The 25,655-nt window shown below is 38.9% G+C and overlaps 1 protein-coding gene across 4 annotated transcripts in view; it reads right to left on the minus strand.

Moving 5' to 3' along the window:
- CTNNAL1 (catenin alpha like 1) overlaps nucleotides 1-25,655 on the minus strand; it is a 58,014-nt gene that overhangs the window by 22,998 nt on the left and 9,361 nt on the right. For all 4 annotated transcript variants that reach the window (XM_033427475.2, XM_033427478.2, XM_033427477.2 and 1 more), the window contains exons 2-7: nucleotides 17,798-17,987; nucleotides 11,512-11,699; nucleotides 9,292-9,411; nucleotides 6,729-6,818; nucleotides 5,511-5,681; nucleotides 2,402-2,602 (exon numbers count right to left, since the gene is read on the minus strand). In XM_033427475.2, the coding sequence (XP_033283366.2) occupies nucleotides 2,402-2,602; nucleotides 5,511-5,681; nucleotides 6,729-6,818; nucleotides 9,292-9,411; nucleotides 11,512-11,699; nucleotides 17,798-17,987 (960 nt within the window). The remainder of the gene's footprint in view (nucleotides 1-2,401; nucleotides 2,603-5,510; nucleotides 5,682-6,728; nucleotides 6,819-9,291; nucleotides 9,412-11,511; nucleotides 11,700-17,797; nucleotides 17,988-25,655) is intronic.

Consider the following 25,655-nt stretch of genomic DNA (forward strand, 5'->3'; position numbering starts at 1 on the left):
AGTACATGTGAAGAGTTAGCTTTTTCATCTTGTAATTCCAATTTTACTCAAACTACAAACATCATAAATTTTTAATATCATCTGTGAACTATAAGAAAAGTAGGGCTTCCCTGGTGGCGCAGTGGTTGAGAATCTGCCTGCTAATGCAGGGGACACAGGTTCGAGCCCTGGTCTGGGAGGATCCCACATGCCGCAGAGCAACTAGGCCTGTGAGCCACAACTACTGAGCCTGCGCGTCTGGAGCCTGTGCTCCGCAACAAGAGAGGCCGCGATAGTGAGAGGCCTGCACACCGTGATGAAGAGTGGCCCCCACTTGCCACAGCTAAAGAAAGCCCTCGCACAGAAACGAAGACCCAACACAGCAAAAATAAATTAATTAATAAACTCAATTTGTTTAGTTAAAAAGAAAAGTAGATTTTTAAAATTCATCTGTTTATGGTTAGAGTGGAAAAGAGAATTTTTATTTAGTTACATTTTTCTACTCTAAACAGGTGAATTTTTTAAATCTAATTTTCTTTAATAAATTTATCATGTCTAAAACTAATCTGTTTTACCTTCTGCCTGGAATTCTCATCTCTTCATTTTAACCTAGATAAAAATTAAAACCCTATTCATCTTCAAGTCCTTACATAAATGTTTCTTTCTCAGAAAGGCCTTCTTAGATCACACAGTTTAGATTAGACCCTCTTCTTACCCTCTCTAACCTTTTCTCTAAGTAATCAACCTAGTTTGCAATTACATACGTACTTTTGATTTTTGTTGTTGTTGTTATTTAAAGCCTATTTTCCTCACTAGGCCTTGGTAAGCTCTGTGAAGGCTGGGATCACATTTATTCTGCTCACCACTGAATGCACAATACCTGGCACAGCAAATAGAAGGTAGCAGGTATACAATTCTTTGAATGAATAAATCAGTTAAATGTCAATCTCTGCATGAAGCTTCTTGATTCCTCTAGATAAATACAAATTCAACCTCCTTTAAACCCTCTCAACACATGATCTGTACTTTCTCTTAGGACAGTTACAAAGTTTTTTGTACTCGTTTCACACCTTCCCACATTTTCTACATTGCAAAATTCTTACAGGCAAAGATTTTATCTTATTCATCTTTAGATTTTCGGTGCCCGGCATATAAAAGGTACTCAGTGACAACTGCTGAAAAAGTGAATGAACAATACATCTGACATACAGAATCAGAGATCCAAGTGCTTGTGAAACATGTGAAAGGTGCTAACTGCAAATTTAAGTATTGATAGAACTGGATGCCCAACACAGACAGCGCTTCCTCACAGAAACTCTTTATATTGCATGTTGGGCTTAAAATTTAATTCTGAAGCAATCTACACTTCAGATTAGATATCACATAGACAATTCAAACTAAACACAAAATACTGCTTTTATCCCTGACACCATTCTACTATAGTTAAGTTTTCCTGTTAATATGAGCATTTGCAATATTGTGATGCCAAGAAAATATGAGGGAAATCTGTGATTTATACTACATTCATAAATCAATCTCTTCACAAAGAAGCAGACTGCTGGACCCTCTCAGGCACATTCACCCTTCTTCATCTTTACTGCCTAAGCTTTTGTCCATGATTTCCAGATTTGTTCTATCCATGCTGTATGTTGTAAACCATGTTAAATACTTTTTTGACATATCCTAGGCCTAAGAAATAAATAAATGGTGCCAGAGACATGTCTCAGGGCTCTACCTTTCAAATCTGTAATCCACGCTCTAGAAGAGATTGGGTGCACACCTCCTGTGTTGTACCACTTCTGTCAGTCCTTGCCACTCTTGCCCAAATAACTCCCACGTTTGAAGCGCACCAGCAGCCTGTTTAAGGCTCTTAAAGTGGCTGCCCACCAGTCTGAGACCAGGAATCTGTGCGAAAGTGAAAAATCTTTCACCTGCCAGCTGGATCTACCCTGGTCTTCATTGCATCTAAACCTCAATAAGTTTTCTAAATCCTTGTGTCTATAAATCAGCTGTCCTCAGAGTTAAGAACTGTTCACATCTGAACGGCTCCAGCAGTAAGACTCAGGTTCCAAGAACCTCTAGGCTTGGTTGAACCTCTGCTCTTCACTCTGAAGAAGCATTTTGGGGAGGAATTTTCCAGAGGTGAGTCTGGTGGAAGAGTGGGGACGACAGGGTGAACTAGTGATGGTGATGGTGGCACAGAATCCAGACTGGCCAGGATGAGAAACAACAGGCCTAGAATACCGTGAGTGCTTATGGGAAGGATGCTTTGGCCAAGTAGGGGACAGAAAAGGAATGAGACACCCTTGGCCCACTCTGGACCACATTCACACTCCTGGTGGTGACGGCGCCTGCCACGACTCTCAGGGCTCCAGGGAAAAGCTATTACAGAAGATTTACTTTGATGAAATAAAGCTCTTACAGCTTCAATCCACACAGAAATTAACTGCTGCAGTTCCATCCTGGCCTGAGCTGACAGTTCCAAGATGCGTTCCCTGTGCTCGTGGCTGGTATAGGCACAATCAGTAAAGTCCTCTGTGCGCTCCAAGAGGGCGTCCAGCATCGCAGAGAGAGTCTCTTTTGACTGAAAATAAAGATTCTCCCGAAGAGTTTCAATATTCATCTGAGAACAAAAAGGATATACATCCACATGAGTCAACATTCCCACCTAACCAGATAGGCTGTACTTTCTCCCAGGGCCCAGGAAGACGCTAGCAATTTCTTTCCCTGTCTGAAAGCTCAGGAGAAATACAGCATCCAGGGATGACTTTATTGTCCACTAACCCAGGAGGACACATTGCTCGAGAGCCACCAATGGCCATGCGGAGCTTTATTACTATAGTCGTTAACAAAGCATTTCTACGAGATCAATGAATACTAAGGCAGAAGGAGCATTATCATGTAGCAACTGGTAGGAAAAATGAACCAGCTTCCAGGTAAAGGATTTGTATCTGACAAAATGCCAAGGCAAAGTCCTGGTAGATGTTACAGCCAAAAATGAATGTGTTGAGCCCAGGGGGAATGGTGTGGAAGGTATGGGGTATAGAAGGGACTAGGAAAGGCATCAATTTTTCCTTCATTAATTCAGCAAAACTAGTCTCCCTACATTTTGTCTTATGTCCCCAACAGTACCTCCCTGACCAAAACATTCTCTACCAGGGGACCTCAATCATCTTTCTAAAATGTACCTCTTCAGATATTGCCACCTCCCTCTAATTGGCTCAACACCTATGAAACCAAGCCCAAACTTGTACCTCATAACACAAAACCTTCCAGGGTCTTGTCTTTACATATCTTTCTAACAGTCTATCTCATCTCTCTGAGTTCCTAAACCTTCTTTCACTTCAGCCAGCCTGTGCTTAGAGTTCCCTGAAGGTGTGATGAACACATGTTCACCAGTACAATTTTCTCTCTCTCTCAGCTTTCTGAGATATGCTATGTCACTTCAACCTTATTTAACCTCTAGCCCTTGAAATATGTCACAGAAACTACCTGGGCTGAGAGGCAGTAGGTGGTGATGATCATGATTGTGGGCACAATTCTTGCTCTGATAAGGATAACTTACATTTGTTTCACACTTTAAAGTCCTTTCACAATTATCATTCCAAATTAATCCTTACATATGACCCATTTTAACATGATCCCTGAAAATACCAAGATTTGGGAAGGTCGAGAGGCCACAGGGAAGTAATAACTTCCCCTTCTCCTCCTGGCCCAAGTTATCTCCAGTAATCACTCTGTTCTATGGAGACAGGATTTTTCTTTTTTTTTTAAGCTAGGAAAGAACATGGATAAAAGTGAGGTATGGAATTGACAATGAGAACCTAAGAATTTGAGGATTTAAACAGAATTACAACATAAAAATCAGTCCACATACCATTTATGTTAAACTTTTTTATTTTCCTTTAAAGAAAACATATATATGTTTTTAAACAGCAACTTAGTAGAGTTTTTTTTTTGAAAGCCACTTATTTGCATGTTTTCATAAGATCTGTTCATATATTCGAAGTAACGAATAAAGTATCCAGTTTCCCTCTACAGATGCAAAGAATATAAGCACTGACAGTGAGACTGAGTCTATTCACGATCGCTTTGCTCTGCAGAATGCCTGCTGGCGAAGAGATCAGCAGCTGGAGCTGCCAGCAGCGGCCACAGGCACCACGCTGCCCTCAGTTAGCCTGGAACCAGAAATGCAGCGTCAAGAGGCCAAAGACCTGGCTCTACCCCCACTTGTTTCCTTACTATCCTTTGACCTTTGACATCTATCCCTTCAGCCTTAACAAAAAGAGAGAATTAGAACAATTATCTCTAAGATTCCTTTCAGTAATAAAAACTCTGAAAGAATGACTGGTCCCTGTAGCTTCCTCCCCCTCAGGAGGAGATGTGGGGTAGGACAGACAGCATATAAGCAGACTCAGAGGTATAAACTGAAAGGTCATGGACTTTGGGATCAGAAAGTCCTGGTTCTAAACAAGGGTTTTACCACATATTAGCTTTCCTCCTCAAAAACATGGGTATAGTAATATGCATCTAAAAGGGAAGTTAGAGATTAAATGAGAAAATACTTATTGAGAGAGCATGATGCCTAAAAATAAATGTTCTTTCCATTACTTTCTTCCACCCCATGTTCCTACTTAGATGGAAAGAATACCATCCCTGTCACAGCCCTGGCTACTAGAGAGGGAGGTAACCCTTAGCATATTAGAGAACTTCTCAGGGCCCTAGTTCTCCCACGTATTAAATGAGGGAGTTGTGTTAGACAATTCCCTGGGTCTTCCCGACTAGACACCACTCTCACTAAAGAGCACTGTCACCATCTCTGAGTTGTGATGAGTTCTGGCCTGAAACGGTGGGTATTCTGGAGTCAGGCTGCCAACTTTCAAATCCTAACTCTGGTACTTTCTAGCTAGCAAGTTACTTAATCTCTGTTTCTCAGTCTCCTCAACAGTATAATGGGAATAATAATAATAGTTCTTGTGAGATTGAGATACACACACACACACACACACACACACACACACACACACGCACATTTAAAGCACAGGGCTGGCACAGAATAAGTGCTTGATAAATGTTAGCATGTATTATTGTTCATTTAAAATCTTCAAGCATCATTAATGCTATCACTATTACTACAGTCTCAAAGTATCTATTCTATAGCACAAGGAAGAGCAGGGATTCCAGCAGATTCCAGATCTGCTGTCTGTAATCATCCATGATGGTATGGCATTGCTCTAGAGCTGGGAAGGGAACACTTCTAAACAGAGGACAAGAGGCTACAGCTAAACCATACAGCTAAACAGGGCCAGAGCAGCTACTATAACCCTAGACCAGTGTTCTCTGTACAAACTACCCTAAGCTTTATGTTACTGAATATTAAGTTTGTACACTGTGGCACTGTTTTAAAGACAAATATCTGCCTTTGTGAAGCATCTATTCTAAAATATTAAACAAAACTATGGATACTACATATAATGATGCTTCTTTGAAATGGCAAGAAAAAAAACAAAATATATTCTCTCTATTCTTACCTTGAATTCCTTAATTCCAGTAAAAATACTGATAGATGAAATGTCAGTCTCTCCATTTGGTTTGCATTCGGTCACAATTTCAATTACCTTATCCAATGCCACTTTCATTCTGTCAAATACTCCTTCTTTGTTTTTATGGGCTGATTCACAGTTGGGATGCCTGAGACACGTCTTTGAAACAATTGAAAATTTTTATGTTAAGATTTGGCCCATATCATAATACACAAAATCTTACAGAGAATATGCCATGCTAATAAAAATGGTTCTTTACCAAAATCTCCCGTGTCCCTGGCTCACCCAGCTGCTTCTCCTCACTAAAAGTGGAAGTAGGATGAGTAAAAAGCGACAGCAAGGTTAAGTGAAAAAGGCAGAGTGCAAAACTGTATCTTTATACTTTAGTATGTTTACTTAAAATTTTTGAAAAAAAAACAACAACCCTATATCTTCATCATGATTAAAACTTTTAAAATGTTGCCTAATATGTGCAAGAGCTAAAAAAAGAATGAGGAAAAATGAACAGATGTCTTATGACTGTGGATGCATCTTTGACTTTTAAAAAATGATGTAAAGGAAAAACTACTCCAGGGCCTAGCTGTGAACAGAGCCTTCCAAGCAGACTCCCGTGAATCCTGTTTCTGTGGCTTCACTGATGCTAGCATCGAGGCAATATTCCGAGCAGAAAAGGCAATCCTAAACAAACTGCTAATGAGATGTTTACTAGTTCTTTCTTGAATTGTACCAATTTGCTGGCCGACTGCTGTTTGAAATTACGAGCTCTTGATTGACAATTTTGTTAAAAGTAGAATAAGGACTTAGAGGTATGAATTTACAGAATAAACAAGCTAAGGGCTGACTTAATACTCCACTGTTACTTAACAGATTCTAACTTGCCTAGCTTTTTCTAGAGCACATGTGCTGGCTCCCCAATGAGACTAGCAAAACCCCACAGGCAGTGACCGTGTGTGACAGGCCTCCATTCACAGCACTTAATAAGCCATTTTCTGCTTAGTTGCTCAAAGCTGACTCATAGATTACCTGATGTTTGGAACTGGGGATGGAAGTTAACATTCTTGTTAAAGAATAACTGAAATTTAACTATTATAGCCCATATTCCAATTTATCAGTTTCATCTTTTTAATGTGTAAAATACATAAATTAGATGCATTTAATCAGGTTTTTTAATTAATTTACAACACAGTAAAACAAAAATTTTCTTACCTTTGAAGCTGTGAGAAGCATCATTGTACACTTTTCAAGAACTGCCCTAGCTGCTGCCATTTTTGCCTTTTTCTTTTCATCTTTCAAATCCTAAACATGGAATAAAACCACTGAGCAGTCTAGGATCATGTAAACAACTCAATTTTTTGAGAAATAATTTACTCCATAATAGCAATACTCAACAATTAAGTAACATTGTTTTAAAAAGTGACAAAGTAGGAAAAAACCCAGAATAAATGTTTTATAAAATGTCACCACTTCAATGTAAATATATCAACACAATAGAGTAGAAAGAAACAGCTGCCCTTATTAAGGGCAGCACAGCCAGGAACTGAGACCTAGGGAGAGGCTGCCATGTGGCTCATGTTCTGGTGGCCTGCACACCTGACATTATGCCCATGTAAACACACCTCACTCCCAACCAGAAACAACCATCCTATGCTTTACTTAATTAAAAGCGACTTATTTACTGAGCATTTGTGGACTATTATTTCCTTCAAAATAGACACTTAAAGCCAACTCTTTCAGGGATCATGTCTGATTAATCCCATCTAAGTGCATATTCATCTCAAGTTTTTTGTTGTTGTTGTTGTTTTAATCCTAAACTTAGCCAATATGCTGCTCTAAAATGTTCTTAAGATGTTTCTTGGGCATATAATTTTCCCCAACTAGAATATAAACTCTGAAGTAGGCACTGTATTTGGGTTTGTTTTTTTTTTCATTTGGTTTCTCTTCATATAGCCCTTGATATGAATGTGTGCTATCACAGAAGATCTCCAAATATTGCTGATTAAATCTACAACCAAATACTCTCATAATAGTTTGGTAACCATCTAAATCAGGGGTCGGCAAAAATTTTCAATAGAAGGCCAGATAATAAATTTTTGAGGCTTTCTGGTTCATTTGGTCTCTGAAACAACTACTTAATTTTGCCAGTGTATCATGAAAGCTACCCTAGACAATACATAAACAAATTAATATGGGTGTGTTCCAATAACTTTACTTACGGATGATGAAATCTGGATTACATAAAATTTTCACCTGTCATATTAGTCAATTTTTTTTCTCACTTGTCCATTGGATGAAAAGGCTTTTCTTACAAATAACAAGGACCTAAAGTTTGAAAGTGATTTCCTTTTATTTGTTTTAATAAATAGGAGTGGATTCAAAGTTACCCCTGTAATAATATCACTCTCATTTACTTGCATCCCAGTACAGCTTTCTTTAATAGGAAAGAAAGAAGCAAAGTTACATCTAGTAAATGAGAAACTGCAAAAAACTCCAAAGCTAATTCAGGTCACAAGGTAACATTCCAAAGGACTGTATCCTACATGTGATTATCATCCATTAGGAGCATCTTTCAAAAATAAAGGTTGAGGTCACTTCTAAAATTTCCATCCATTCCTTGTCTTTAACATACTGGACAGGACTTCTAGCAAAAAAACCTGTGGGTCTAGTTGACAATGCATCAAGTGTGTATACATAACACTTGTAAGCCATACCTTACACCATAGATTGTATGCTGATAGCAAGTGATCCAAAAAGGTGGCATCTCAATCTGTTAGAGGGCTGGTCCACAGGACGAAACATAGGCCTCATTAAACCCAAATGTCCAAGAAGCACTAAGTGAAGCATATAATCCAGCCTGCCACTTTCCAGGCCAATACCCACCTTCCAACTCCAGCTACAACCAGGAAAGCTCACGCCCCAAACCATGGCCTATGGGACTATACCAAAGCATCTCAAGAAGTGATCAATTATATATTTAACTTGACAGGATAAATACATGCACAAGTACCCCAACAACAAGAAAAAGTCAATCCTGGATTTGACATGGTTTTCCACCTCCCTAAACTTCAGAACTTACAGTGTGAATTGGGGAACAGACCTACAAAGACCTAATATCATGGTGCGGTTTGAAAACTACAGGCTTTAGAATCAGACATAATTGAGTTCAACCTGCTAGAAAAGTGACCTTGGGAAACTTTATTATCTTCTCAAGTTCAGTTTCCTCACGTGTGAAACAGTAATAACAATATCTACCTTACACGGATGTTCTGAGAATTAAATGAAATCATGAATATTAAGTAGCTAACATATAGCCAATGCAGATCACCCAATGCTTGGGTTATTACTATTAATCTAATATAGAACAATTATAGAAAGATATAATAACAGAATAATATATAACAAATTACAAAAAGAATAATAAGAGACATATAACAAAATACTATCAGGATATGTATGATGACTCATTTATTTGCCTGAGCCCTTGTAGAAGAGTCAAATGGAAAGTTCTGTGAAAGAGGAAGTACTTGAATTGGGGCTTGAAGGCAAGTATGACCTTTCCCAGTGTGTGAGGTGGGAAAATATTTAACTGTTATCTGTGAGCAAAAAAAGGCATACAGATCTATTTACTTTATCCTGGCTTATTTATGAAAGGCTTTCAAGAGCAAGATTATAGATTTAATAAGCAAAAAAACCAACCCAAATGATCACAAAGATCACACCTCTATCCAAATTGAAAAGTATAAATGTATTTCAAGATTTTGTAAACACATACATTTTGTCTATCTCCAGTAAGATGTGCAAACTCCACCATTTCATTTCCAAACTGACTGAATATTTGGACAAACTCTTGAAAGTTGTTCACTTTCTCCAGTCTTTCCATAGTTGCAAGAACCTGCAAAACAGACATTATTTTATTATCAGGTTTAGATGTGAAAGAGACTGAGACATCAAACCTGAGCCAAGAGAGGAACAAAAGAGAAGTTCTAAATTCTAGGGGGAAGTTGAGAAAGAGTCCGAGGAAAAGACAGAGAAGAAAGGACTCAGAGAAGTAGATGCAGATTCAAAGGTTAGAATCATCTAGGGAATGATTTCTTTTTAGGATGGGAAGACTTGGGCTTACTTGAAAATTAAAGGAAAAAGTAAAGGAAATGACTAAATATGCAAGAGATCATTTATGCAGCAAGGTCTGGAGAAGGCGGGAACGTGCAGGACTAAGGTAATCAAATCTTCATAGATGTAGGAGGCGGATAAGGATAAAAGATGATACACAGAAGCTTTAAGGTTCAGTGAACCAGAACTGGGGGAACCCCATCCTCCTCAGAAAAGTGGAAGGAAGGTCACCCGCATAGTAAGGAGTGGAAAGGGCGATTAGGGACTTCAAGAGTAGGAAGAGTTTGCATCAGTCAGAAACTGCCTGTGGTGAATCAGTTAATTGCCAAGAAGCTTTGGGCAGCCAGGAGTAGATAGAGAGCATGTTTGTAACACAGCCAACAGAGAACGTTATGTATTTTCTTGATATTTAGAAGTAAAGTAAATAGATGTGAAACATATTTTCAAATACTTTTCTCTAAAATAACAGTACTGGATTAGTTTTAGTCAGACCAAGATAGGTAAGGAAAACACAGATAGCCTGTGTTTACTTATTTTTAATGAGGATATGATGGATATTTGGCATGTTAATCTGCCCCAGCAGCTCAGGAAGCCTAGGCAATTAACGTAGATAAGGCAGATTGCCACCACTGAGCAGAACCTCCGTCTTCCAAAGAGAGGAAGGTTTGTTCCTATTCCTCTAGCACTGTCCGATTCACCGCTCCAATTTCTTTTTCTCTTTAAACTTACACTTTTCAATTCACTCAATACTAGCCAGGTAGTTTTGTCCTCAGATCAGTGGGAGGATCCCTTCCCTGGCTGACTGCCCTCCTCTTTGCCTAGGGGATTATCCAGGGAAAGAAGTGATTGGGACTTCCCTAGTGGTCCAGTGGGTAAGATTCCGCGCTCCCAATGCAGGGGGCCTGGGTTCATCCCTGGTCAGGGAAATAGATCCCGCATGCATGCCGCAACTAAGAGTTTGCGTGCCACAACTAAGAGGTCCACATGCCACAACTAAAAGATCCCACATGCCACAACGAAGATCCCGCCTGCCACAACTAAGACTCGCAGCTAAATAAATAAATAAATAAATAATTGTACACACCCTGGCTTCCCTGTTGACGGAGAAGCATGGCCATTATCTGAGAGACTGAAAGAAGTCTAGACTGGAAGAGTTAAAATCTATTCTCTAAATTTTATGATTATTAAGTAATATTTAGGAACTTTGCATACAGAAATTTTATAATGTGGATAATTGTGGTTTCAGGTAATTGAGCTTTTTCTGAAGCATATAAATTGTTACTGTCTGACTTGGGGGAAAAAAGGCACTGAGGAATTCAGTATTTTTTTTTTTTTTTTTTTTTTTGCGGTTCGCGGGCCTCTCACTGCTGTGGCCTCTCCCGTTGCGGAGCACAGGCTCCGGACGCGCAGGCTCAGCGGCCATGGCTCATGGGCCCAGCCGCTCCGCGGCATGTGGGATCTTCCCAGACTGGGGCACGAACCCATGTCCCCTGCATTGGCAGGCGGACTCTCAACCACTGCGCCACCAGGGAAGCCCGAAATTCAGTATTTTTATCAGCTAGGTTTCTACTACATACATTGTCATGGTGTTCAGCTTTTCTTCCCACATTTGTACACATGAAAAGTTTTCACCAATAAACCTCAACAAGTAGATAATGGTTTTCTGAGAAGAAATGTTATTTGCATTCAAAAGTTTGAGCCCAGTATATACATTTAGGAATTACAGGTATAGATGAAGCATCACTTTTAAACTGTAGACAGAATAATAAACAATTAAAACAGATAAGCATTGCTGAATTACCTGCAGTTAACCTAAAAAAAAAGAAATAACTTTTTGAACAACCCTGAAAGACACAAGTAGAAACATTAGAAAGGTAAGTACCTTATTTCTTGACCTTATTATCTGCTTAATGACTACTCGGTCTGCCAGCAATAACACTTTTGTCACTGAAGAAAGAAGTAATCTTGCAGCTTTTATAACTCCTGTTTTATCTGTAAAAATTGTGATCTGGCCATCAGATTCTGGACGATTCAAGCTGCTCATATCTGTAAGCGCTGCAATTGTTTCTCCTAAGAAGAAAGGCAAAGGGTGGGGGGTGGGGGGTTAAACTGGGAATAAGTCACACAAATTAAAATCCAGATTTTAATCTTTAAGGTAATGTGCTCAATGGGCAGAAACTCAACTTCGGAGTCTTATTTCAGGAATAAGAAATAGCTTCTTCTTGATGAACCTAAGGATTATCATATAAGGTTCTCTAATGGCAAAATAATGGTACATTCCTAAGAATTGTGAAAAACTGTTACATTCATCGAGTTTGAAAAATATTATAACTTTTGTTTCCAGCGGTACGGCAAACTACATGATCCCAAAAGCCTCCTGCTCTATAAAGTCAAGAAAGAGAGATCCCAGGAACCAATAACCAGGGAAGAACCTAAAAGCAGAGAAGTAAGCAGCTGCCCAGGCTTTGGCTAGGGCTGAGGGGGTAGAGGGAGCATCAGGGGGGCAGGGGTGGGGGTGGGTGTCACTGCCCATCTCCACAACCTGAAGGGGTTTGGGTTTTTATGGATATGCAGGGAGAGAAGACAAGACTTTGGGCCCCAGCAGGAGACATCCTCAGTGAAAAGTGGGCCTAGAAAAAACATCCCTCGGGCTTCCCTGGTGGCGCAGTGGTTGAGAGTCCGCCTGCCGATGCAGGGGACACGAGTTCGTGTCCCGGTCCGGAAAGATCCCACATGCCGCAGAGCGGCTGGGCCCGTGAGCCATGGCTGCTGGGCCTGCGCATCTGGAGCCTGTGCTCCGCAACGGGAGAGGCCACAACAGTGAGAGGCCCGCGAACCGCAAAAAAAAAAAAAAAAAAAAAAAGTCTCTTCTTCATTGTTGCTATGAAAATCTTTTGATTTCTGTAATAGCAATTATCCATCAATAAAACAATTCAAATATTTCTTGTCCCCCCAAATTAAACCAGACTGTAACTTTTTCCCAAACCTTACTGTTTAAATTTAAAAGTTTAAAAAAATAAACTTTTCATCATCTTGTAATGTTCAAGATCATTTTTAAGTCGTAAATAAGTCTGAGTACATAATGGATTGATTTTCTCACAAAAGCCCTCTTGTCAATATTATTACATACACCTAAGAGGTTAAGGATCTCGAGAAAAATTATCTGAATTTTAATGGACATATCACAAGGTATGACATAATGAGTCAGGATTCAGGAAGATTAGTCTGATAGAAGCATATAAAATGGACTAGAAAGGAGAGATTCAGAGCCAGGCTACTAACCAGGCAGCTATTTTAATTGTGAGTGTGAAGCAGTAAGGAACTTACTAGGATGACAGCCATAGGAATATAAAAAAGATGATTCGGGAGATACTGAGGGAACAAAATATAAAATTCGGACCTTAACAGTGATACGAAGGAAAGGAAAAGTGAAAAAAATGGCTTCAAGGTTGTAAACCTAAGTCACTTAAAAAAGTCAGAAGGGCATGGGAAGGGAGATGATAAATTTAGTTTCAGACAATCGGAATTTGAAATGATACAGGAAAACCCAAAAGATAAGCCATTACATATGGAGTGGTTACATAACATGACAACAGCTGAAGTTCTACTAACAGATGAAGTCTGTGGTAGACAGCCTCCAAGATGGCTCCCAATGGTCCCCACCTCCTGGTATTTTCATCCTTGTGTTCTCTCCTCCCACAGGATACCAGGGTTGGTATGGCAGAAGTGACAGTATGCTACACCCAACCTTAGGTTGTTAAAGACTCTGAGGTTGCCATCTTGGTTGCTCTCTCTGAGGGAAGCCATTTACCATGTTGCACGCAGCCACTACTGCAGAGAGGTATACATGGGGAGAATCGGAGGCCTCTGGTCAAGAGCCAGCAAAAATGTGAAGTTTGCCAATAACCAAGAGAGGGAGCTTGAAAGCAGATCCTGCAGTCCAGCCAAACCTGCAGGCCCAGCCAACACCCTGAGTGCAACCTCATGAGAGACGCTGACCCAGAACCAGCTGGTTAAGCTACTCCCTGATTTCTGACCCTCAGAAACTATGTGAGGGAATAAAATGTTTGTGGTTTTAAGTTGCTAAGTTTGGGTTAATATGTTACACAGCAATAGGTAACTAATACAAAGTTTATATAGCAAATATGAAGAGAAAAAAGAGGTTAGAATTAAACTTTAACGTACAGAGAAAGGAGCAAGAGGAAAAGTATCACTTTGTAATAGCAAGAAGTATAAAAATGTTTCCTCTGCACCCCTGGAAAATGTTACTTTTTCCAGTAGCTCTCAGTCATCAAAGATATTACATACGAGCTTGCCCATATGGCGTTATTTAACCTTTCCTTTTTCTGACTAAACCCCAGGCATTTAGCCCTAAGTGTGTGGGACGGTAACATTTGGTTAGCTCCACCAATAAAGTTAAATGCTTCCTTAACATTATAAAGTTGTTCCAAGTATAGACTGTTCAGAAATTAGTTCCCTGGAAAAGTCACAAAGCTGCCTTATAGTTTCATGGTTGTCATTTTTTAACCTGTTATATGTAACTAGTTAGTGTTATGTCTTAAAGCAAAAACTCAAAGTCGGTCAAATACAAATATTTATTGAGTGCCCACAGAAAATGTAAAACTTGACTAGAAGCCAAGTAAAAAGTAAAAACAGTTGCGGAGTGGACAAAATGGGTGGACTCAAAAGGTACAAACTTCTAGTTATAAGCTAAATAAGTCATGGGATGTAATGCACAGCCTGGCAACCATAGTTAATAATACTGTATTGCATATTTGAAAGTTGCTATAGAGTAAATCTTAAGTTCTCACTGCAAGAAAAAAAAATCTTGTAACTATGTGTGAATGTTAACTAGATCTACTGTGGTGATCATTTCACAATATATACAAATATCTAATCATTACATTGTATACCTGAAACTAATATAATGTTGTGTGTCAAATATACCTCAATTAGAAAAAAGTAAAAACACAATGCAAAAGTTCAACACAGGGAATGAAAAGTTAGAAATAATCATTACAATGACAACTAATATTTATTGAGCACTTTCTATGTGCCAAATACATACATGCATTATGTCAAAACACTGCTATAAACACTAACAATATCCCCACTTTATAGATTAGAAAACTGAGGTTTAAAAAAGTTTAGTAGCTTGCCCAATATCACACTGCTAGCAAGTGGAAGAGTTGGGATTGACTCCAAAGCCACAGTTCTTTATCACTACTTTACATTATTCCCCTCAAGTGAATATTAAATGGTCCAAAGGAGAAAATGACTACTATGTTTCTATGTGCTAGAAACATTCCAGGAGTGACTTAAGTCTTAAATTTGTATATGTTAAGAGAAAATAAGGCTTCCATATCCTACAACTCCAGGAGGCACCATTCTCATTATATTATCTGAGTGACCGTAAGAGGCAGTTCTCAAGAAGGGAAAGGGCACCTCACGTGAGAAGAGACAACAGGAGCAGCCCATGACACCAGACAGCATCCAAAAGACACCTGCATGGAGCTCCTAGGCTTACAGGACTTGCAGGGCAGCACAGTCTACTGGAGCTGGGGTAGGTGTACACATCCTCTTCTCACCTTACACTGAGCACGGTGACATGCTACGAAGCCAATAAGGTGAGGACTCAGGCTGCCCTTTCTTTTAAAAACCCTTACTCTTGCTTTAATTAAGGGTCTGCTTAAGAAACAGTAACATGAAAAACATCTCTACGTTTTCTGTTGAATTGTCCACGGCATTATGTAATAATGTCTCTTGTATAAGTGCCCACACAATTTAGTTCCAGGAAAAAAAGTCACTTTCCTCTTGACAAGCGGTTTGTTTCCTTTCAACAAACAATGAGAATTATATAACCCCTTCTTTCCCACATTTCTTGTCTTGCTTTCCAGGAAGTACAAAGATAAATTTCATGTTTAATTAGAGTAACAATGTTGGCCAAAGTTTCTAGTATATTTATTTTCATCTCCTATTTTAATGGGTTTATTAAACATATGTTTAATTGTTAACTATTTTACATCTCTCTCTCTCTCTCTCTCTCTCTTTTTTTTGGCTACACCCTACGGCTTGCAGGATCTTAGTTCCCCGACCAGGGACTGCACCCGGGCCACAGCAGTGAAAGCACTGAGTCCTAACCACTGGATCGCCAGGAAATTCCCTTAAATCTCTTTTAATATGTAGGCAAAACATAAATTATGAATAGAATAAGGCCATCCCCCTTCCCTACATAAATCTATTCTATATCTTAGTGATGGCTAGAAACCCAAGAGTCAAGTCAGAATCCTCCCTTTGCTTTAGCCAATAACCAAGTTCTATCATTTAATCATCTCAGTGAATATTTAGTGTACTCTTTCTGGTTTTCATATCCCTAACACACTGTCTTGGTTTAGCCTGGTTTACTGGAAAAGCTTCCACATTAATCTCTCTGCCTTTAGTCTCAACTCTCTCTCAATCAACCCTCATTTGTTCATTTCCTCCGTACTACCAGAAAGATTTCTAACACAAATTTATTGTCTTTCAGCTGGCCCCAAATTCCTCAATCTATCAAGTATAGAATAGTACCTGAAGTCATTCATATAACATTAGGGCCATGTATTGCCTGGTTGGCTCCTCCACATTACTTGGCCTTATCTCACCCACTCCCTTCCCCCCATGATGACCCTCCAAACATACCTGCTCCTCTCTCAGGGTTGCCCATCTCAATTAAGAGCACCACCATTTACCCATCAAACCTTGGAGTTATCCATGACTCTTCTTCCCATCACATCCCACATCCAAACTATCAGCAAATCCTACCAGCTCCACCTTTTCAATATAACCAAATGCAACTCCTTTTCACCACCTCAAGTGCTATCACTGGGTCTAAGTCACCATCGTCTATCACCTGAACCACTACAACAGCCTCCTAACTGGTCTCTGATTTCACCCCCATACCTCCTAAAATCTATTCTCCCTACAGCAGCCACCAGGGATCCTTTTAAAATATAAATGAGATTATGTCACCATCCTGCACAAAACCTTCCACTAGCCCCACTGTGACACTTAGAACACGGCCCAAAGTTCCTATCTTTGCCTAGAAAGCCATACCTGTTCTTGCTCTTCTCCTTGCCTGGAATGTCCTTCCCCCAGATATTCATATAGTTGGGGTCCTCACTTCACTGCAGTCTCTGCTTCAGTGTTACTTCCTTAGAGAGATTTCCTGACTCCACCCCCCGATTTCAGTAGTTCTCAACTGGGGGGGCCATTCTGATCCCTCAGAGGACATTTGGCAATGTCAAGACATTTTTGGCTGTCACAATGGGGGAAGAAGGGATTTACAGGCATCTGATAGGTAGAAGTTAGGGACTGTACAATGCTCAGGGCAGCCCGCACCCCCAACAAAGAATTATCAAGCCCAAAATGTCAACGGCATCAAAGTTGAAAAACCCTGCCCTCCCTAAAATATACCTCCTTTGGTCTCCTAACCCTTATTCTGCTTTACAATTTTCTCCATGATAACTGTCGCCACCTGTCCTTATGCACATATCTATTTATTCATTTGTTTATGGTCTCCCTCACTAGAATGCAAGCTCCACGAGGGCAGACTATATACTGATTTCTATGTGGCTATATCCCTCTGGTCTAGAAGAATGCCTGGCATATGGCCAGCACTGAGTAAATATTTATTTAAAGAATAGGTGGATAAATGACACTTTAACAAAGCTGAATTATCTGTATCCGTCAAAACTCCCCAGGTTCTCTCAAACTTCTATGCCACCAGTTATAGACTTGTGAGACATCAGGAAATCTGAAGTCAGATTTGTCTGATGTAGAGACAGGAACAGGCTTATTTTTATTTCCATTTCCTACATGATGGCAAATAGGCTAATATGCTCCTTGACAGTAGAGTCCATGCCTCATGTTCCTTCTATACCTCTTGCATTCAATGGCTGATGGCCAGGATGGTAGGCTTCTACCCTGCCCAGTGAAAGAATTCAATGTTTCAGATTTAGGACTTAATCCAAGAGAAATTCAATATTCCTGGACGCTAATCTAGGGCTTTAATGACCCAGGCATCAGTAATAAAAGGGCTAAAACACAGTACACATCTTTACTCAAAATAAGACAATAATTTGTCATGATATCCAAAGCAAGAAAATTGGTATAAATAGGCTTTAACATACCTGCTTGTTTAGCTTCAATACAGGCAATATTTATTTCTTCTTTCAAGTCCCAGTTTTCATTGGCTATAGCTTCCCCTACTTTAACAAATCTTCCAACTGCCAAGTTTACGGCTTGTCCTACACGCTGAATTGCTTGCAGAGTTTTATCAGACTTTTTGGTATTATCTTTATGATTAATAAGTGTGGTGATCTAAAAATAAAAGATAAAAGCAACCTGCTTAAATTTTATCTCAATACTTTTTTTTAAAGCTGTATCACAATGGCCAAGAAAATTAAGCCCAGCATACTACACTAGCCTAATACACTAAATTAATTGATAGTTTTAATGCTTCAACCCAAAGACAACGAGCAAATCATCTTGCAACCCTCCTGAGGACAACATTTCCATTAATAACAATTCTAAGTTTACCTGAGGGCAGTTATCCAGGGCACAAAGTTCTATAAGCCCTCTAGACATTTCAACAAATCTTAAAGACAGGAGAAAAGTAGGAGAAGGTGGATCATTACATTCAAAGAATCCACATAAAACCAAAGCACGTCAGGTCTAGATTCCTCTACTGTGACTTGAGCTACTGCGAGAGCAGAGACAGCATCTTCTTCACCGCGCATTCCACTCCACTGCCTAGCACAGTGTGTAGGTTGTACAAAATGGTACATGAACCATACTTGTTTACACTTTAGAAGGACCACTATAATCTATGTTTTATACTTCTCTCAGTTTTGTTGCAGACTCAAAGTAAACGAAATACCAAGACCTTTAACACTTGACTCCAGGCCCTGAAATAAAATATAAAAGGTGACAAGTTAAGCTGGTTGAAACAAATACAAATCTTCAAAATGTCCTAGAAAATCAGTACCTGAACTATAGTGACATATGAAAATATTTAAAGAATGTTACATGAAAAATATAAATCCCAAATGGTACATGTCCATTGTGTATAACTTTGAAATGATTTATATAAATATATTAACAAAGACAAGAATAGTGAATTAAGAGAAGAGGAAGGGACTTGCCCTTTGAGTGGCAACTACGTGCCAAGCACTTTATGTGTTATGGTATTAATAATTTAGAGTCAGGAAGGCCTGGGTTTGAGCCTTGGCTCTGCCATTACTAACTAAATGACCTAGGGAAATGTACTTAACCTCTCTAAATTTCCTCATCTATAATATTATCTTCCAAATTTTGAAAATTTCCTAGAATCCAGGTCCTGAGGATGCATCACTGAACAAGACTAACACAATCCTGCCCTTATTCTGTTTACAGTCTATCAAAATAACAATAATCCAATTGTACAAAATATATTTGTTGCACACCTATCATATGTCAAACAAAATTCTAGGCAATGATGAAACAGCAATGAACAAGGAAGAAAAGGCCCATATTCTCATGGACCTTACATTCTAGTGGGGTGAGGGGAGACACAATAATTACACACATAGGTTAAAAAAAAATTAATGTAAATGCTATGCAAAATATTAAAATAGGACAATGTGATAGAAAGTCTCTGTGTAGCTACCTGAGATTAGTTGATCTTCCTTCTATGAAGGAAGTGGGATTGCTGGATCATATGGTAGTTCTATTTTTAAAATTTTTTGAGGAATCTTCATACTCTTTTCCATAGTTGCTGCACCAACTTACATTCCCACCAACAGTGCACAAGCATTCTCTTTTCTCCACATCCCCACCATCACTTATCTCATCTTTCTGATGACAGTCAATTTTAACAGATGTGAGGTAATATCTCATTGTCGTTTTGACTTGAATTTCCCTGGTGATTGGTGATTTTAAGCATTTTTTCATGTACCTGTTGGCCATCTGTATGTCTTTTGAAAAATGTCTATTCAGTTCCTCTGCTCATTTTTAAATCAGATTGTTTGCTGTACAGAAGCTTTTTAGACTGATGTAGTCCAACTTGTCCATTTTTGCTTTTGTTACTTGTGCTTTTGATGTCATATCCCAAAATCATTGCCAAGACCAATGTCAAGGAGATTTTTTCCCTATGTTTTTGTCTAGGAGTTTTATGGCTTTGGGTCTTACACTTAAGTCTTTAATCCATTTCAAGTTAATTTTTGTGAGTGGTATAAGATAAGGGTCCCATTTCATTCTTTTACATGGGATTATCCAGTTTTCCCAAATCATTTATTGAAGAAGCTATCCTTTACCCATTGAGTATTCTTGGCTCCCTTGTCAAATATTAGTTTACTATGTATGCATGGGCTCTGGATTTTGTTCCAGTGGACCATGTGTCTATTTTAATGCCGGTCCCATACTGTTTAATTACTATAGCTTTGTAGTATAGTTTGAAATCAGGAAGTGTGATGCCTCCAGCTTTTTTCCTGTTTCTCAGGATGTCTTGGCTAGTTGGGGTCTTGGTGCTTCCATACAAATTTCAGGATTGTTTTTCTATTTCTGTTAAAAATGCCATTGTAATTTTGATAGGAATTGCACTGAAGCTATAGATAGCTTTGGGTAGTATGGACATTTTAATACTAATTCTCCTGACCTATAAACATGGCTTATCTTTCCATTTACTTGTGTCTTCTTCAATTTCTTTCATCAAAGTTTTAGAGTGTTCAATGTACTGATCTTTCACCTCCTTGGTTAAATTTATTCTTAAGTATTTTATCATTTTTGATGCTATTGTAAATGGTACCATTTTATTTCTTTTTCAGATACTTTGTTTTTAGTGTATAGAAACACAACACCAATTTCTGCATGTTGATTTTTTTAGCCTGCAACTTTAGGAATTTGTTTATTAGTTCTGACAGTTTTTTGGTGGAGTCTTTAGGATTTCCTTATATATAAGATCATGTTATCTGCAAATGGAGATAATTTTACTTCTTCCTTTCTGACTTTGATGCCTTTTATGCCTTTTTGTTGCCTGACTACTCTGGCTAACACTTCCAGTACTATATTGAATAGGAGTGGTGAGAATGGACACCTTTGTCTTGTTCCTGACATTAGAGAAAAAGCTTTCAACATTTCACTGTTGAGAATGATGTTAGCTGTGAGCTTATAATATATGGCCTTTATTATGTTGAGGTACATTCTTTATATACTCAATCATGAAAGAATGTTAAATTTTGTCAGATGCTTTTTCTGCACGTATTGTGATGATTATATAATTTTTCCTTCATTTTATTAATGTGGTGTATCACATTTATTGATTTGCGTATATTGAACCATCCTTGCAACCCAGGGATAAATCCCACTTGATCATGGTGTATGATCCATTTAATGTGCTACTGAATTCAGTTTGCTAGTATTTTGTTAATAATTTTTGCATCTGTATTCATCAGGGATATTGGCCTATAGTTTTTTGCTGTTGTTGTTTTGGTTTGGTTTTTTCCCTTATAGTGTCCTTATCTGGCTTTGGTATCAGGATAACGCTGGCAGAGACCACACTTTTAAGTACTACATTATAATGCCCCACAAAATCCCAATGAAATAGGTACGAATATCATCCCCATTTCAGAAATGAGAAAACTAGACAGCATGGAGAGTAAGGAAATTAGACATCAAGAAGAGTAGGAGATTTAAGATTTAAATCCAGATACTCTGACTCAAGAGCCTAGCCTCTTCACCACTTAGCCAACCGGACTTCCCTGCCTCTGACTTCTCAACTGACAAGAGGATTAAAGAAAATGATGTGGTATCATATTTAACATAGTACCCAGTTTAAGTACTCAGAGGCATATTATCATTAGCTCTCTTATTTAATCCTTACATACTATTCAAGATAAGAAAACTGAGGCTGAGTGAAATTAAGTACTTGGCTTACACAGCTAAGAAGCGGCCTAGTTTAGAATTTGAACCCAGGTTTATCTGACACCAAAGTCCACCCCATACTCTTTCCTTTAGTGGAGCTTTTCAATCTTCCTGGGTTTTTTGAGTGTTTTTGTTTTTGGAGGGAAAAATACTTTCTTCAAGATAAAATATTACCTAAAATTACTAGGTAGTCCATCAAAGAAGTGTTTCTATGGTTGAATTTTGAGGATAACTATGGATTATGGGAAGCAGGGAAACAAATATGAATACTATGAGCACCAGCTTAGTTCTTCTCCACACCTGATACATCCTAGGGAACTCTTAGTATCACCTGGAGAACAGAGAACTTGACCACCACTGACTGTTCCAAACAACCATGTTGGAAGAAACTCTGGAGAAAAGAAGTTTAAGTTGTTTTTATTAAATCCTTTATAAAGTTTAGACTTTTCAATTGTAAAGAAAAGATCCTGCAATTAGGCTAAAATACCAACTATTGTTCAGTTCTGAAACACACATTTTGCTTTCACTACAAGCATCCTCCCCAGTGCATAATTAGGTGTGGCTATCTTCCTTTTACTCAAAGCACTCTGCAAAATATTCAGTCCAAATACAGGTCTGCATTTCAAATTGAATTTGGAGGAGCCAAGTCAATTTATAAAATTTCTTATTAAAAGGTCTATGTATGGGACTTCCCTGGTGGTGCAGTAGCTAAGAATCCACCTGCCAATGCAGGGGACACAGGTTCAAGCCCTGGTCCGGCTTGACCACAACAACTGAGCCTACGCTCTAAAGCCCGCAAGCCACAACTACTGAGCCCACATGCCACAACTACTGAAGCCCGTGCACCTAGAGCCCGTGGTCTGCAACAAGAGAAGCCACCACAATGAAAGGCTCGCGTGCCACAACGAAGAGTAGCCCCTGCTCACCGCAACTAGAGAAAGCCCGCACACAGCAATGAAGACCCAACACAGCCAAAAATAAATAAATAAATAAATTTATACACAAAAAAAGGTCTATATATGTCCTAAAATTATTTTCAAATTTTTTAAAAGGGAGATCCAAAAAGTTATACGTGTTGATTGTTTTTAAAAATGGGAAGGGGTAATATAGGAAAGCCCTAAGAAATAAAAGTGACCCATAATCCCACCACCTTGTGAGCAACTTGGCATAGTTCTTTTCAGTCTTGCTTTCTACATAGACATACTTAAACACAGTTTAACAAAAGTGAGACCAAACTTCCATGTCCTTATCAAGCAAAAAATAAAACTAGTTAACGTTTAACATTAAGCACAACAGCAAACGCTATCTGATGTGCTTTACATGTACTGATTCAATCAATGCTTACATCTCTGTGAGGTAGATACTGTTACTACCCTCATCTTACAGATTAAAAACCTGAAATTTGAAAAGGTTAAGAATTTTCCCAAGGTCACAAAGGCAGTAAGTTGCCTCTCAGTCGCTACAGAGCCTCTTTCCTCCCAGGATTACGTTAAGAATCAGGGGAGGCGTGGCAAGTCCCACGGCTGAGTGCTCCCAGAGCTGGGGCCTGCTCCCCACATATGCCTGAAGGAGCTGCAGGGGCCATGGGCATAGGCAGAGAACCTTGCAGGATCTTACTTCCCAGGCTGGAGGTTGGGCCCAAGCTCCTATGGCGGGGGCTCCGAGTCCAAACCGCTGGACTAACAGAGAACCTCAGACCCCAGGGAATGTCAATCGGAGTGAAGCCTCCCAAAGGTCCTCATCTCAGCACCAAGACCCAGCTCAATCTAACTGCCTGCAAACTCCAGTGCTGGATGTCTCAGGCCAAACAACCAGTAAGACAGGAACACAGCACCACCCATCAAAAAAAAAAAAAAAAAAAGAAAAGAAATGACAAAAAAATATGTTACAGACAAAGGAGCAAGGTAAAAACCTACAAGACCAAATAAATGAAGACGAAATAGGGAACCTACCTGAAAAAGAATTCAGAGTAATGATAGTAAAGATGATCCAAAATCTTGGAAACAGAATGGAGAAAATACAAGAAACATTTAACAAGTATCTAAAAGAACTAAAGAGCAAACAATGATGAACAACACAATTACTGAAATTAAAAATATTCTACAAGGAATAAATAGCAGAATAACTAGGGCAGAAGAACAGATAAGTGAGCTGGAAGATAAAATGGTGGAAATAACTGCCAGGGAGCAGAATAAAGAAAAAAGAATGAAAAGAATTGAGGACAGTCTCAGAGACATTTGAGACAATATTAAATGTACCAACATTAGAATTATAGGGGTCCCAGAAGAAGAAGAGAGGGCTTCCCTGGTGGCGCAGTGGTTGAGAGTCCGCCTGCCGATGCAGGGGATGCGAGTTCGTGCACTGGTCCGGGAAGATCCCACATGCCGCGGAGTGGCTAGGCCCGTGAGCCATGGCCGCTGAGCCTGCGCGTCCAGAGCCTGTGCTCTGCAATGGGTGAGGCCACAACAGTGAGAGGCCCGCGTACCGCAAAAAAAAAAGAAGAAGAGAAATAGAAAGGGTCTGAGAAAATATTGGAAGAGATTACAGTCAAAAACTTCCCTAACATGGGAAAGGAAATAGTCAATCAAGTCCAGGAAGCACAGGGAGTCCAATACAGAATAAATGCACAGAGAAACACACCAAGACACATATTAATCAAACTATCAAAAATTAAATACAAAGAAAAAATATCAAAAGCAGCAAGGGAAAAGCAACAAATAACATACAAGGGAATCCCCATAAGGTTATCAGTTGATTTTTCAGCATAAACTCTGTAAACCAGAAGGGATGACAGGACATATTTAAAGTGATGAAAAGGAAAAACCTACAACCAAGATTACTCTACCCGGCAAGGATCTCATTCAGATTCGATCGAGAAATTAAAACCTTTACAGACAAGCAAAAGTTAAGAGAATTCAGTAACACCAAACCAGCTTTACAACAAATGCTAAAGGAACTTCTCTAGCCAGGAAACACAAGAGAAGGAAAAGACCTACAAAAACAAACCTGAAACAATTAAGAAAATGGTAACAGGAACATACATATCAATAATTACCTTAAATGTAAATGGATTAAATGCTCCAACCAAAAGACACAGACTGGCTGAATGGATACAAAAACAAGACCCGTACATATGCTGTTTACAAGAGACCCACTTCAGACCTAGGGACACATACAGACTGAAAGTGAGGGGATGGAAAAAGATATTCCATGCAAATGGAAATCCAAAGAAAGCTGGAATAGCAATTCTCATATCAGACAAAATAGACTTTAATATAAAGACTATTACAAGAGACAAAGAAGGACACTACATAATGATCAAGGGATCAATCCAAGAAGAAGATAAAACAATTGTAAATATTTATGCACCCAACACAGGAGTACCTCAATACATAAGGCAAATGCTAACAGCCATAAAAGGGGAAATTGACAGTAACACAACAAAAGTAGGGGACTTTAACACTCCACTTTCACCAATGGCCAGATCATCCAAAATGAAAATAAATAAGGAAACACAAGCTTAAATGGCATATTAAATAAGATGGACTCAATTGATATTTATAGGACATTCCAACCAAAAGAAACAGAATATATTTTCTTCTGAAGTGCTTATGGAACATTCTCCAGGATAGACCATATCTTGGGTCACAAATCAAGCCTTGGTAAATTTAAGAAAACTGAAATCATATCAAGTATCTTTTCTGACCACAACGCTATGAGACTAGGTATCAATTACAGGAAAAAAACTGTAGAAAATACAAATACATGAAGCCTAAACAATAGGCTACTAAATAACCAAGAGATCACTGAAGAAATCAAAGAGGAAATCAAAAAATACCTAGAAACAAATGACAACGAAAACACGACAACCCAAAACCTATGGGACGCAGCAAAAGCAGTTCTAAGCGGGAAGTACAATCCTACCTCAAGAAACATCTCAAATAAACAACCTAATCTTACACCTAAAGCATTAGATAAAGAAGAACAAAAAAAAACCCCAAAGTTAGCAGAAGGAAAGAAATCATAAAGATCATATCAGAAATAAGTGAAAAAGAAATGAAAGAAACAATAGCAAATATCAATAAAACT

This window comes from Orcinus orca, chromosome 6, assembly GCF_937001465.1.
Source record: "Orcinus orca chromosome 6, mOrcOrc1.1, whole genome shotgun sequence".
Taxonomy (NCBI): domain Eukaryota; kingdom Metazoa; phylum Chordata; class Mammalia; order Artiodactyla; family Delphinidae; genus Orcinus; species Orcinus orca.